This window comes from Nerophis ophidion, linkage group LG06 (genome assembly GCF_033978795.1).
Source record: "Nerophis ophidion isolate RoL-2023_Sa linkage group LG06, RoL_Noph_v1.0, whole genome shotgun sequence".
NCBI lineage: Eukaryota > Metazoa > Chordata > Actinopteri > Syngnathiformes > Syngnathidae > Nerophis > Nerophis ophidion.
Window position 1 is genome coordinate 56,476,214 of NC_084616.1, and position 15,927 is coordinate 56,492,140.

General features: G+C 40.9%; 1 protein-coding gene across 1 annotated transcript in view; it reads right to left on the reverse strand.

Annotated features, from left to right (window-relative positions):
* The window catches only part of b4galt5 (UDP-Gal:betaGlcNAc beta 1,4- galactosyltransferase, polypeptide 5), a 95,722-nt gene extending 79,795 nt beyond the window's left edge, over positions 1–15,927 (reverse strand). The window contains exon 1 of the mRNA XM_061904379.1: positions 14,943–15,927. Coding sequence (XP_061760363.1) covers positions 14,943–15,051 — 109 coding nt within the window. The 5' untranslated portion in view covers positions 15,052–15,927. The remainder of the gene's footprint in view (positions 1–14,942) is intronic.

Below are 15,927 nucleotides of genomic sequence, written 5' to 3' on the forward strand. Positions count from 1 at the left end.
TGTTCAAACTGCTTCCACAGTTGAGTGTTTTAAGTCTCGTCTTAAGACTCACTTTTATTCTTTGGCTTTTAACACTGTGAGTTGTGTGGTCCTCTGTGTTATTTATACAGTTTGATTTCTATTTTACTGTTTTAATTGATTTTACCCTTTAAAATTTTTTGTAATCATATTTATTTTATATTTTTTTATATTGGTTTTATATTTATTTATTTTTTGTTCTTATTCAGTCATTGGTGGCGCATAATATTGCTTTTAATTTCGTTTTTAACATGGCTGTACAGCATATTGGAAACATTCTTGTTGTTTAAATGTACTACATAAAAAAAGGGGATTGGATTCGGTTGAAAATAAGGGGTTGTCTTTACTTGAAAACTAACTTAAAATAATATAATACATTGTAGCCCCAAGAAGAAATTACACAAAGGGATAATGATATTAAACGTCACAATTCTGTGTCGGTGCGTGTACCACTTTTAGAAAGTCACGTGACCGATCATGAGCTGTTTTGGTCACATGACCGATACGCGAACGCCTGCGCACCAAACTGTGTTTCTAAGGAAGCGCATCTGTCAACAAGATGCTGCTGCCAACAGAATCGCCCCACTTCTGTCGATGATCATTTGTAATTTATCGTCGTCGGAGATCATGGAGCAGCCTCAGGCAAAAATAAAGATTTCCGCCGTGAAATAATAATCAAGAAGAGAAATCGTCTAAAATGTAATACGTTGGAAATACTGTTTTTTTTAATAAAAATGTGTAAAGAAAAAAAACAAAAAATCCCAGTACACAAGCATCCTCATTCACAACACTTTCTCTTACATTTCCATGTTATGATACGTGTTCACATTATTTATTGACTTTATCTAAAAAAGATACAAATATATTTTATTAAAATGAAATACAACGACTTGGTTTATATTATTGTATATACTTGGTCATAAAATCAGTGTCAGTTGAGTCGTTCCATAGGTTTTTAATGTCCAGCAGATGTCAGTATTTAGTGACACAGTATCGACACAGTATCAATACAGTTTTGCAATGTGTCGAAACATTTCATGACGCCTCATCGACGCATCACTTGCTGCAAGTGAAATTACAAGAGAGAGAAGGTGCGAAACTGATCACAAATGGAGGAAGGACAATCAATGCCCAAAAACAACAGCAGGGGGTCCATCATCTGGCGGTGGTTTGGCTTCAAGCGGGAAGATATTCAGCAGACAACAGCAATAAGCAAAGTATGCAGCAGAAGAGTTGCTACAAAAAGTAGCAGCACTACTTATTTGTTCTTTCATTTAAAAAGTCACGCGCAACAGACTGAAGAGTATTTAATAAATACAGTTTTGGTAAATTGACTTAGTTGTGATTTCCCTCTCTGCATGAAAGTTTAAAATGAGCCTATATCAATGCGGTATGAAGAAAAATGTTTTAATGTAGACACATCATACTGCTGTGATTACATGCATCAAGTGTTAATTCAAGGCTAAGGCAAAATATCGAGATATATATCATATATCGCAAAATGGCATAAAAATATTGAGATATAAGAGCCAATATCGCCCAGCCCTAATATATATAGCCTATTGAGTTGTATCGGGAGGGATCCATTAAGGTTTTGAGCAGAAGTATGTCGTATAGGAATTAACTATACAACATAAAACATTAACAAAATGCTCTATCACATGCATGGTTTTTGAAGTAATACCTTTGTGACATGAAAAAAACGTTGCGTTTACTTTTGGATATCAAAATAAAACAAAGCTTCCTTGTGCTTCAGTACAACAGTTTGGCCAACAAAAAAAACAGGAGTGACACCTCTCACATCGAATACACAATTTTCATAGCCTGCGCTCAATTCAATCAGATGACAAAACATTTTAGCGAGTACTGATGTTATTTGAACACTTACACAGTTTGAATTTAAATAAAGGACGAGTGGGCATCCCAGTCAACAAACTGAAGACTTTATAAACAAGTTGTGACAACGTTCCTGACACATCCCCTGCTGCATGTTTCCTCACCTCATTAACTGTCAGTCACAGCAGGTGATGGACGCTGTATTGAGAAAATAAAACCAACATCAAAAAGTGTTTCTCCTTCGCTGTATACTTTTAGTGTGGGGACAATTGGGTCTGCTTCCAATATTGTCCACACCTGTCGCCATCTAACAGCAGTGTGCTCTTAAACGCACACAGGGAAGCGAGGGCAAAATTACGTTAAACCAAGCACTTCGCTCCGTTTACTCCAAAGGGAAATCTCCAGAGCAAAGTCAGAGTAGTAGGTTTGCCATGATTATTTATGCCAAACGACGCTAGTGTGCATGCGGCTGACTTTGTGTTGCCTAAATGCATACATAAGTTATGTTTTTTTCTGTAATTAAACATTTGACAGTATTACCAATTGTCTAGAATTTTATCGCAAATTATCATGATACAAATGATCGTTACATACTTCGTCCATTGACGAGTAAAACATTGAGGTATTGAGTCGAGGCGAAACCCTGATTGAGATTGATATTTTGGCTTTAATCATGAAGCTCTACCTATGGCTAGTCTAACAGATAATGTTGCTACGACATCATTTCCCAGCAACAGTATTGGGCCAAAGAAAAAGATGACAAAATACTTTTCAAAAACCGAGAAGTCAAATCTTAAGCTTAAACGAAAAGCTATCTCAGAGCTGGTGAAAGTGGTGAATGTCCACCCAAAACACTGAAAAAGACAGGCACCTGCTAGAGTTGCGGAGCAGAGTGGCAAGAGGGAATTTTCTGACTGTTATTAATTTGATCACATGCTATTGTATATTTCTATTGTTGTGATTTGATCGCATGCTATTGTATTTTGTATTCCTGTAACCAGGGACTGTACATAGAAACTAGCTGTTTAGCTGTAGCCTGGTGAAGAACATATCGGTTTTTGAGCTTATTGTCTCTGTGCATTGTCCCTTCTAATAAAGACTAAACTCAACTACGCTGGATTCCGTATCAAGCACTGATGTACATGTAATGTACTTATTTACTATAGTTTGGACCAAAGGGTGCACCGGATTATAGGGCCCACTGCCGATGGTCAGGTCTATTTTCATACAAAAGGCACACCGGATTATAAGGCGCATTAAAAGAGGTCATATTATATATATATATACATACCACAGGGCCACGGCCCGATGCCGGGCCGCAGCTCGCTTGGTACCGGGCAACAGAATATATATATATATATATATATTTTTTTTTTTTTTTTTTAAATCAACATAAAAACACAAGATCTACTTACAATTAGTGCACCAACTCCTAAAAACTCCCTTTTTCATGACAAAAAACTCCCTTTTTCATGACAAAAAAAAGAAAAAAAAAAGTTATGATGTTGTTTACCGGGGTCATCTTGCAGTCTACACGTATCTCTTAGGTGTGACTGCCATCTACTGGTCACACTTATTACACCATGATCCAAAATAAAATAGCTTTGAGGTCAGTAAGCACAACCAGAATTATTCTGCATATTAGGCGCATTGTTGATTTTTGAGAAAATGAAATGATTTAAAGTGCGCCGAAAAATATGGTTGAAATTATTAGTTATTCATATATTTTTCATGGATTACATCGTGCAACTTCTCCAAAAGGAGACTGTATGCTGTAGTGCCTCTTGCTGGTGTTAAGTATGATAGTTTAATAACTATAGATCTATAAATACAACCATTTTTGACAGCCACATAAATGTGGAAATTAGTGCTATCTATTTATAAAAATGTCACTGTCATGTTAACTTTCAGGTTGAATAAATTCCAATTTTCCCCCTTACCCCTTGTCTTAGCATTTCCCTCTCGGTTTTGTGCGTTCATGTCGAACGATTGTGTTCCAATGCACTTGAACGTTTAAGGTAAGGTAAGCCAAAGGCTGGAATATACTCTCATGTCACGTAGCTTGCGTCCCTCTGACGACGTCTTGTTTGATTTATAGTTATTCCGTGTGGGGTGGTTAAATTTAAAGTGCCAATGATTGCCACACACACACACGAGGAGTGGCGTGCCAGACTTGTAATTCACTTCCAAAACACTAAGGAGCAGTGTCAACTGAAGGAGCAACCGCAGCTTTTGTTGAGTAGATATGTACCTTTTTGTAAATAGTTTCAACAACCACATCAATCGACATCTTTGTCTACACTGGAACTAATCCTTAAGTAACATCAGTTTACCATTAATGGATGTTTTACTTATAAATCAGAGGAAAATACCTTTGTGAAGGTGGACTGTGCAACTTCCGAACAAGTCGAGGACGCCATTATTATTTGCAACGCTATTTGGCCGTTCGGGACACAGGACAAGAGAAAGCTATCATGTATTTGTAAATAAACACAACTGTTAACTGTTTTAACGACATGCTGGTGTTAATGTGTATGGTAATGTGTTGCTGATAGATAGATAGATAGATAGATAGATAGATAGATAGATAGATAGATAGATAGATAGATAGATAGATAGATAGATAGATAGATAGATAGATCTTTATGGAGAGTTCCTTCAGGAAAAAAAAAATATTTGGCAATAAAAGTTAAAAAGAGTGTCAGACTCGCACTTTGTGACTTTCTATTAAACGCAACAACACGATAAGAAAAATGTCACATTCTATAAATATTTTTAGAGCGCACCAATAAATATTAAGTACACAATATCCATTTTCATGCAAATTTTTAATCACTGCTTTATTTCATACAATAATGTGTGCATTTCAGGTATATATCTGCATTATTGAGGTCAGGGACCCCCTTTGCAAAAGCTGACTATGCAAGGCTACGCAGACGGGGGAAGGGTCGAGACAGTGTCGCCTACACAAGTTACTTGACGCAAGAGTATACACCAGGTTAAAGTGTCGAGAGGTGTATAGCCCTCAAAACGAAGTGTGGTTCTGGCCACACTTGCAACCAAGTGTTACAAGAAGAAGGCTGAGTCAAAAGCACATACATGTAAAAAATAATTGTAAAAAAATATTTTTATACTAAATAAACTAGTATCTTATCAGGTATTTAATATTACGCTACTCCACTTAAACATTGTCATGTTTTGATTTTTTTTTCTAAGATCTCTTGTCAAATGAGTGAGCTAAAGTGGCTGCAGCTAGTAAACTATGATATCAGACTAGCGGCAAACTGACTTCACTAAGTTTTACTACATATCATGAATGATTAGAAAGCTAATATACATTCAAAATTCAAATTAGCGATGTTTAAAAAGTTGTTTAAATTTTTTGAAGCAGTTTTTGTATAATATGGAAAAAAAAACATTTCACATATTGTATCTTCTAAGTACTGTCCTGTGACGTTCGCTCTTTATAGCTTATATGTCTTATAACTAATATAACGTAGTAGATCAAAGTGTTAGTGTAGTAAGTTGCTGTGTATGTTTGCTGTGTTTGTCATCGTTCTTAAGCGGCTTGGGTTGATAAAGTAGCGGGAAACAAATGGTGTCTCATTTCTTAGGGCGTGTTTTCCCATCACTGCATCCAGGCCCTCTGCTTCAAATGGCGAGGGCTTGGGGTAAGACGAAGGGAGGAGGATAAAAGAGGAGAATTGGGATTCAGCATTGTACTGGTTGACACGCCGATCAGCACTGCCGCAAGATGGCGGCCACGCTGATGTCATGAAACAGTGGGTTGACACAGGCGCAGGTCTGTAGATGTCAACATTAGGTGCAGAGACATGTTTATCATACCAGTGCATGCTGGGAGTCGTAGTATCAATGCTGTAAATTATTTATAGGGGTAATAATATATTTCAGGTATCCATGTCCATGCCTCTGGTAAGATATCTGCAACAGCATGTACATAGCCGCATATTCAGATGGATGTATTACACCCACACACTCCCATTCAGACGGGAGAATGAGCCTGCTCTCCTGGGACAAAAGAGAACCACCTGGCTTGTCTCCTCTGCTCTCCCTGGGTGTGGAGGTGGGTGTACGCGCATCTGTGTTCAACCTTATAAATAGAACCTGTGTCTTCCCTGGTTTTGCACCAATGGGATTCTCATCTTTTAAATTAAATAAACTGCAAATCGGGCCCAGCTGTGGCCTGCATCAGTCAGCATCCACGCTCTGGAGCAACACAGGGAGGCAGGGATGCCAATGTGTGCATGTGTGTGATGGCAGACGGATGGGAAAAGACAGGAGTATAGAAGGGGAGCGACAACTGAACTGAACTGGGAAAGTGGGACATTCTCCACTGAAGTCACCCAGCATAGGAAGGAAGCACTGCTCAGGTTTGCTAAATGAACTCCCCTGTGTACAAAACACAAGGAAGTGGAGCTTCATTCTCAGCTGCAACCCTCCCCCAATCCTTATTGCATTCTTGCTTATCTTTTAACCATTGCTGACTTAGCAATTACTTTCCAAGATACATGTCAGTCCATTTTTTTCATATCATGCTAAGCCATAATGAATCAACATTGATTTTTCGGTTGAGCAAAATTTGAGAGAATCTATTGCCAAAAAAATATAGAAGATGTTATTGTATTGACGCCCTATCACTTACTTAAGGAACCAGGAGTAATTTTAAGGCACTTAAGGCACCAATTGTCAAATTACATCCAGGTAAATCTTTTGGACGAGTTTGCTCACTGTAGGTGCTGCAGTGTCCTTACATTAAGTGCTTTCAAACCGGAAGTAGAGTGCTGTTCAGTCTTCCAGCCGTCAATAGCATTTTGGCTCGTATGGATTCTTCATTAATTACTCCAAGCAACATTTGCAAGTTTTACAATGTAACTAAGACTGTTTATACCTACTAAACCATCCAACTTGTGACGTCTGTAGGAGTGTTTCCATGCATATTTGGTGTTCTATCGAAATGTAATTATGCTAGTGTTGATAACATTAGCGAAAATGCTAACACATTTAAGAGTGTTTGTGTGTGTGTGTTAGTATCATTGATTTACCAGGGCATTATTTTTGTATTGTTTCAGGTTCACAAATTCCTCAATAAACTTACCAAAACGTCACTGTGGACGTATGGAGTCTGTTTAGCTGATTGGAGAGCTAGATGACGTCTGTTTTGTTTTATCAGACATTTTACTGGCGTGTTACATGCACCTTTTGGAAACATTTTAGCATAAATAAACATTTACAGAATATGTGGCTAATAGTCAAGTGCATCTAATTCGTGGAAAAAATATGTGTTTCCCCTAAAATTGACCCACACACATATACAAGGGTTTTCCCTTAATGTATTTGATGTGCCACGGCGTGGCAAAGTTGGTAGAGTGGCTGGGCCAGAAATCTGAGGGTCCATCCATCCATTTTCTACCGCTTATTCCCTTTTGGGGTCGCGGGGGGCGCTGGCGCCTATCTCAGCTACAATCGGGCGGAAGGCGGGGTACACCCTGGACAAGTCGCCATCTCATCGCAGGGCCAACACAGATAGACAGACAACAACATTCATGTTTTTGGAGGTGGGAGGAAGCCGGAGTACCCGGAGGGAACCCACGCATTCACGGGGAGAACATGCAAACTCCACACAGAAAGATCCCGAGCCTGGATTTGAACCCAGGACTGCAGGACCTTCGTATTGTGAGGCAGACGCACTAACCCCTCTGCCACCATGAAGCCCGAAATCTGAGGGTTACTGTTTCAATCCCCACCTTCTACCATCCTAGTCACGTCCGCTGTGTCCTTGGGCAAGACACTTCACCCTTGCACCTGATGGGTCCTGGTGAGCGCCTTACATGCCAGCTCCCGGCGTCAGTGTGTGAATGTGTGTGTGAAAGGGCGAATGTGGAAATACTATCAAAGCGCTTTGGGCTCCTTAAAAAGGGGTAGAAAAGCGCTATATAAGTACAACACATTTACCATATTAGCCAATAAAGTAATATAATGTATCGTAGCGTCCAAAAGAAGAAACACAAAGTCTGACACTTGTTTAAGCTTGTATTGCCAGTTTAAGCCAAACAACTGGCCCAATTCCATCAAGTATTTCCCCGTGCACACACAACTGTTTCCGTGTTTTACTCCAGACTCGCGACACTTCCTCATTCTCCACCGACACGGTGTGTTCACAGACCATGAGAAAAATTAACATCATAACACACCAACATACACATTAACTCCAGAAGAAAGTTACAGTATGAATATATATATAAATATAGATAGATTACTATTGCGCACTATTGTCTAGTGTTGCACCGAAGATTTAGCCCCCCAAAAAAGACCGGCCCAGCGTTGCCAAAACCGAATGTTGTCATGAAGTAAGCCATAACTACAATATTGCCTGCATTGCAGGCAGAATGTCTGCAATGCAAAGCATCCGAAATATAACCGCGTGTACGGTATCTTCAAAATTTAAGATAACACTGGCTGCTTTTAAAGCAAGTGTTATGTCAGGTTCTCTGCTGGTGACTTGTTATCGCAGAAATGGGGCAACAGAAGTAAAGAGTCTCTAAACACAAATACAGTCGTCAATAACACCAGAAGTAAATGCTAGATTTGTTTTTAAATTTAACAAAGAGCAGCTAAAAGTATTTGAGAAATCCCAAGAAAAAAGGATTTTCAGCAAAGTATATTGTACATTTAGCAGCAACAATTGGAAAAACGATTCTAAACAAGAACAAATATACATAACCCAAAACCTGTGAAGTTGGCCGTTTTGTAGGTCGTAATTAAAAACAGAATACAATGATTTGCAAATCCTTTTCAACTTATATTCAATTGAATAGACTGCAAAGACAAGATAATTAATGTTCAAACTGAAAAACGTACATTTTTTTTTTTTACAAATAATCATTAACTTAGAATTTGTTAGCACAGGGGCATTTTTACCACTGTGTTACATGGCCTTTCCTTTTAACAACAGTCAGTAAACGTTTGGGAACTGAGGAGAACAATTTTTTAAGCTTTTCAGGTGGAATTACTTCCTATTCTTGGTTGCCGTACAGCTTAAGTTGTTCAACAGTCCAGGGTCTCCGTTGTCGTATTTTACGCTTCACAATGTGCCACACATTTCAAATGGGAGACAGGTCAGGACTACAGCCAGGTCACTCTAGTACCCGCACTCTTTTACTTCGAAGCCACACTGTTATAACACGTGCAGAATGTGGCTTGACATGGTCTTGCTGAAATAAGCAGGGTCGACCATGAAAATGGCGTTGCTTGGATAGCAACATACAGTATGTTGGTCCAAAACATGTATTTACCTTTCAGCGTTAATGGCACGAATACACCCCCACACCGTCACGGATGCTGGATTTTGAATTTCGCGCCGATAACGGTCCGGATGGTTATATTCATCTTTTTAGTCCGGAGGACACGACGTCCACAGTTTCCAAAAACAATTTGAAATGTGGACATGTCAGACCAGAGAACATTTTTCCACTTTGCATCAGTCCATCTTAGAAGAAATTGGGCCCAGCAAAGCCGGCAGCATTTCCGGGTGTTGTTGACGAATGGCTTTCGCTTTGTATAGTAGAGTTTTAACTTGCACTTACAGATGTAGTGACAAACTGTAGTTACGGACAATGGTTTTCTGAAGTGTTCCCGAGCCCGTGTGGTGATATCAGTTACAGACTGATGTTGGTTTTTGATGCAGTACCGTCTGAGGGATCGAAGGTCACAGGCATTCAATGTTACATGCTGTGATTACCCCTGATTCTCTGAACCTTTGGATGATATTACAGATCTTAGATGGTGAAATCATTAAATTGCTTGCAATAGTTTGTTGAGAAATGTTTTTTATACTATTTGACAATTTGCTGACGCATTTGTTCACAAAGTGGTGACCCTCACCACATCCTTATTTGTAAATGACTGAGCATTTCATGGAAGCTGCTTTTATACCTAATCATGGCACCAACCTTTTCCCAATTTGCCTGGTCACCTGTGGGATGTTTCAAAAAGGTATTTGATGAGCATTCCTCAACTTTTTCTGGGGTTTTTTGCCACCTGTTCCAGCTTTTTTGAAACATGTTGAAGACATCAAATTCCAAATGAGCTAATATTTGCAAAAAATAAAAACATTAACCAGTTCAAACGTTAAGTATCTTGTCTTTTCAGCGTATTCAATTGAATATAGGTTGAAAAGGATTTGCAAATATAATTGTATTCTGTTTTTATTTACAATTTACACACCGTGCCAACAACACTGTTTTGGGGTTTTGTATGTTAATACCATAATATCATATGTTTTTAATCTATGTATACCTTTATTTTGCCTTTTTAAAGAGAATATATGCATCAGAGCAAATAAAATGATGTCATATTGAACACCCCCCTGCCACACCCATAACCACGCCCCCACCACCACAGGTATCTTGGAAAATGTATGGAATACCCTATATATAGATATATATACACACATAATAATATGTATGTATATGCGTGCATGTATACACTCACAGCATTATATAATTCCCTTCAAACCCCAGCTAATTTTCCTGTTGGATCATTATCAGACACCCTGGGTGTAAAAAAACTAAAGTTGCTTTTAGTAACAGATGGAGAAGCAGCATTGCTCCTGGTTACCATGTATAATTAATCGACGGTTGCTGCTGGTCTTTGTCCGGTTTCTGCACTAACCCCAGTTCTCCACATGGCCAATACAGAATTGCACTGAACAACCAAAATGATGGATTTGGTCATTTATATGGGACTTGTACAGGCTATACCTGTCACTAATGTGTCTCCCATATGACATTTGATGACATTATTAATTAGGAAGTCCACAGCAGTTACAACACGAGAACTAATCAATTGTCATTTTTATAAATAAGTCTATTGTAGCCTATCACTCCCTGCCCCAACAGGGGTAGCTTTACATTTTGTGTTTAAAAATGTAAACTGAGGTAAAATGTTTTAAGTTTATTTGATACATCTAAAAGTAGCTCGACCTTAGCGAGCCTGTGCCTGCTCAGCCAGCACAACAGGATATCCAACAAATGCTGACTCCAGCAGTAAATGGGAAAGGCACTACTAGCATGTTGGGTTTTTTTCCCCAGTGTTTCCTCCACCGCTACTTTCTGAAAATATGTTGGATTAGTGGTTATACAGAACAGTCAAGGGCAGAGCCAGGTGAAAGTCAATGCTTTGCAAAGTGTGTGATATGCATCTATCCATTCATCTGCAGTAAAGTGACTTGGGTTTGGGAGCAACTTGGATAATCATCAAAAGCGCAAAAGTGATGGGCCCTTCACATGTGTGATGGGAAGGACCACGCCCTAAGTTAAAAGGCCTCACACAAGCAAAGGATGAGACCCAACTGCTTAAAGGGACATGGATGACACAGGTGCTCGTGCACACACATAAACAGAAAAGGCAGGGGACGATCCATACGAGCAGAAAGGAATAATTGTGACTTCCAGGCATCTCTGTGTTGAGATGGACATGAGAAATGTGATTTAGGCCAATGAGCCTGTGACTCACGGATTAACCTTTTTATACACCAATAAGCACTGCATCAGGGTGATATCAGCCCATGGTGAAAAATGACTAATTCAGCAGGCCTCGCATCCATCCATCCATCCATATTCTACCGCTTGTCCCTTTAGAGGTCGCGGGGGGTGCTGGAGCCTATCTCAGCTGCATTCGGGCGGAAGGCGGGGTACACCCTGGACAAGTCGTCATTTCATCGCAGGCCCAACACAGATAGAAAGACAACATTCACACCCACATTCACACACTAGGCCTGGCCAATTTAGAGTTGCCAATCAATAGCTGTGTGTTTTTGGAGGTGGTAGGAACCTGGGATACCTGGAGGGAACCCACAGAGTCACGGGAAAAACATGCAAACTCCACACAGAAAGATCCAGAGCAGACCAGGGCAAATTTCGACCCGGGGGCCACATGCGGCCCGTTAAGCTTTTCAATCTGGCTCGCCGGACATTCCCAAACAATTTTTTTAGATCTTTAAAATGGAAAGTGTAGCTGCCATTATGATGTACAGTGATGTTTTCTAATGACCGTAAGTCTTCAACTATACAAAGTATTTCAATGGTTGGAATCTGCGCTTATGGATGATACACCAGTTACTATGGTAATCTACGTCAGAGCAGCTCAGACGAGGCACCAAGCAGTGTGGGCGGGAAGAGTTTCCACTGAAGGAAGGAGCTTTTCACAACAAAGTTCTAAAGCTTAGTGATATATCAGATTTATCAGATTGTAGGTGGCTTTATTTTGTACCCTATATGTTCATATTTCACTGTTTCTTTCATTTTTGTTGCATTTGACTTGATTGTAAGATATGTTGATCGAAAGGGGGTGTGAAATTCATATTTTGTCAATAATCTGTGTTTTATCCATCCATCCACCCATCCATCCATTTCTACCGCTAATTCCCTTTGGGGTCGCGGGTGGCGCTGGTGCCTATCTCAGCTACAATCAAGTGGAAGGCGGCGTACACGCTGGACAAGTCGCCAGCTCATCGCAGGGCCAACACAGATAGACAACATTCACACTCACATTCACACACTAGGGCCAATTTAGCGTTGCTAATAAACCTATCCCTGTTTTATCGTTCATAGAAAAAATTTAAATCCCATTACGTTTTTTAAGGCGGTCTGTCATAATGTTTTTCGCATCCATCCATCCATTTTTCCTACCGCTAATTCCCTTTGGGGTTGCGGGGGGCGCTGGTGCCTATCTCAGCTACAATCCGGCGGAAGGCGGCGTACACACTGGACAAGTTGCCACATCATCGCAGGGCCAACACAGATAGACGGACAACATTCACACGCACATTCACACACTAGGGCCAATTTAGTGTTGCCAATCAACCTCTGCCCTGTATGCAGGCATCAGCCAGGCCTCCCTCGCCCGCCTGCGGCTTGTGCATAACTCTGCTGCTCGTCTGCTAACACAGACCCGCAGACCCCCTGTGCGTTATCGAATCAATTTTAAACTCCTTCTATTTGTTTTTAAATGTTTAAAAAACCTCTCCGACCATCAGACTTACTGCCCCACCCGATCCCTAAGATCAGCCGATCAGCTGCTACTAACGGTCCCCGACACAAGGCTGAGGCTTAGAGGTGACAGAGCTTTCGCCGTTGCTGCTCCCAAGCTCTGGGAACGACCTACCTCTGAGTGTTAGACAAGCCTCCTATCTTCCTGTTTTTAAATCTCTCTTAAAAACATACTTTTATTCCTTGGCTTTTAACACTGAGTGATATTCATCCTGCAATGGCGCCCCATTATACACCTGCTGTGAACCTATTTTTATGTTTTATTTATTTATTTATTTGTTATCATGTTCTGTGTGTGTTGTGTTGTTTGTTCGGTTCTCGTATTATCTTTTAACCTGCCCATTGTACAGCACTTTGGCTACCCCTGTAGTATATCTTAAATGTGCTTTATAAATAAAGTTGATTTGATTTATCGTTCATAGAGAAAATTTAAATCCCATTACGTTTTTTTAAAGGCCTACTGAAACCCACTACTACCCACCATGCAGTCTGATAGTTTATATATCAATGATGAAATATTAACATTGCAACACATGCCAATTTAGTTTACTAAATCGCAATTTTAAATTTCCCGGGAGTTTCGTCTTCGAAACGTCGTGTAATGATGACGTGTGCGCAGGACGTCACGGGTTTTTAGGAAGTATGAGATCTGCGCACACACACTGCTAAAAGTCATCTGCTTTAACGGCATAATTATACAGTATTTTGGTCATCTGTGTTGCTGAATCTTTTGCAATTTGTTCAATTAATATTGGAGAAGTCACAGTAGAAAGATGGAGTTGGGAAGCTTTAGCCACACAAACACACTGTGATTCCTGTTTAAAATTCCTGGAGATGAAACTTTCCTATGGATCAGAGCGCGGTCAAGCCAACATGGATCCTGACCACATGTCAACCAGCAGGTTTCGGTGAGAAAATTGTGGTTAAAAAGTCAGTTCTTACCGGAGAAAAGCTGAGCTTGTGCCGTCCATAGCTGCCGTCGACTCCCCTGAGACACTGCGCGTCAAGATACCCGTGGAGACACCCTTCTGACTATCAGGTACTATTTAACGCACTAAAACACTAGCAACACAATAGAAAGATAAGGGATTTCCCAGAATTAACCTAGTAAATGTGTCTAAAAACATCGGAATCCGTCCCAGTGCAATCGAGTTTTTTTTCGAGTCAGTCGCTATCAGTATCCTCAAACATGAATCTTTCATCCTCGCTCAAATTAATGGGGAAATTGTCGTTTTTTTCGGTCCGAATAGCACTTTTTGTTGGAGGCTCCCATTAAAAACAATGTGAATATGTGAGGAGCCATCACACGGGTGTCGTCATCGTCTGCAACCTCCGGTAGAGGCAGGACTTTTCTCTTAGCACCGAAAGTTGCAAACTTTATCGTGGATGTTCTCTATTAAATCCGTTCAGCAAAAACATGGCAATATCACGAAATGATCAAGTATGACACATGGAATGGACCTGCTATCCCTGTTTAAATAAGAAAACTCATTTCAGTAGGCCTTTAAGGCGGTCTGTCATAATGTTTTTCGCATTCAATCAGACATTATTGTAAAGTTTGGTATAAGTGTCCCTAAAAATAAATACACCGGCCCCCAGACACATTTTTTTCTCTAAAGTGGCTTCACGGGTCAAAATAACTGCCCAGGCCTGATCCAGAGGATCGAACCTGTATTGTGAGGCACATGCACTAACCCCTGGTCCACCGTGCTGGCAGGCCTCACAATCAAAGCCAAAAATGCATTCATACTGGTGAGGCCTATCTGTAGATAGGCGGGCTTACAGTAGCCACAATCTGTAGTTGTATTATTACAATCACAGAGATGTACATCATTATCATTATTATTGTGGGGTTTGGACGCGGCACCTAATGGGATATAACCATCATTTAGACAGGGAGGTGATGAAGGCTTATTACAGTCCGGGGGCATGTCTCCACTCCCAATGGCTTGTCACACATGACCAAATCAAGCTGTGATAATAATATTCCTAATAACAACACTAATGTATTTGACTTACCGATTCCAGGAGCGGAGTAGATGAAATAGAGCGCCGATGTTGAAAGCGAGAAAAGGAATAAAAGCCCAAGGTATGACCTTCTCCGGAAACGCAAATGCGTCGGCATCATACAGGCAAATAGCACACCGTGGCACGTTTGCGTTATTTAGCTGCGGACAACACGGCGGCTCCAATGTTGTCCAGGTGCAGTGGTGGGCTTTAACGATCCGAGCCGTTGTGGGGGTGTCGCTCTGCGGCAGCGTCGAGGCACCAGGCGGCGACGAGAGCTACCTCCGATTTCCTCTGCAGGTTGGAGCTCCGATAAATCAGTCAAGTGATACAAATCCCAGTCTTGCTAGTAGCTTGAATGGTGGGTAAAATCCCTTAAAAAAAAAAAAAAAAGACACCCCCAAAAATTAACAGCAGGCTTAGATAGCGAGAGAGCGAAGAAACCCGGCCTGGATGTTTTTTTTTGTTAGTTTTTTTCCCTCAGCAAGGCACCATCATTTGTCTGACGAGCTGTATGTCGCTGATGGCACTCGCCTCGTCCCGGTCTCGCCCTCCCCTGCCTGGCTGCCCTGCCGCTTCCCTGCCTGGTGCGATGAGCCTTATTCCAGAAGGAAAATGAGCAGCAGCAGCAGCAGCAGCACCTCGAAGTGGGCGTAGACGCCGAGCAACACTGCAACGTGCCTTTGGCGTTCTCCTACTTCCACATAGAGAAGGGGCGGGGGTGCACGTTTGATTCCCCTCTCAACTGGCGGCGGTGGTAAAGAGCCGAGTCGTCAAAGCGGCAGTCCCCCCCCTCGACGGTTTACTGCCGATCACACGCCGATACAGGGTCCAATATGGGCTCCTGCGTGAGGACTTCGAGCCTTCAGCACACGTTTCCACATACCACAACAACGCTTCCAATATGTTACATTTGTAATATGTTCGTTCCATTTATAGTAACAACCCTACTTTTCCTTTCCACTTGGTGGCAGGTTTGTTTAGTACCTCCCTATGT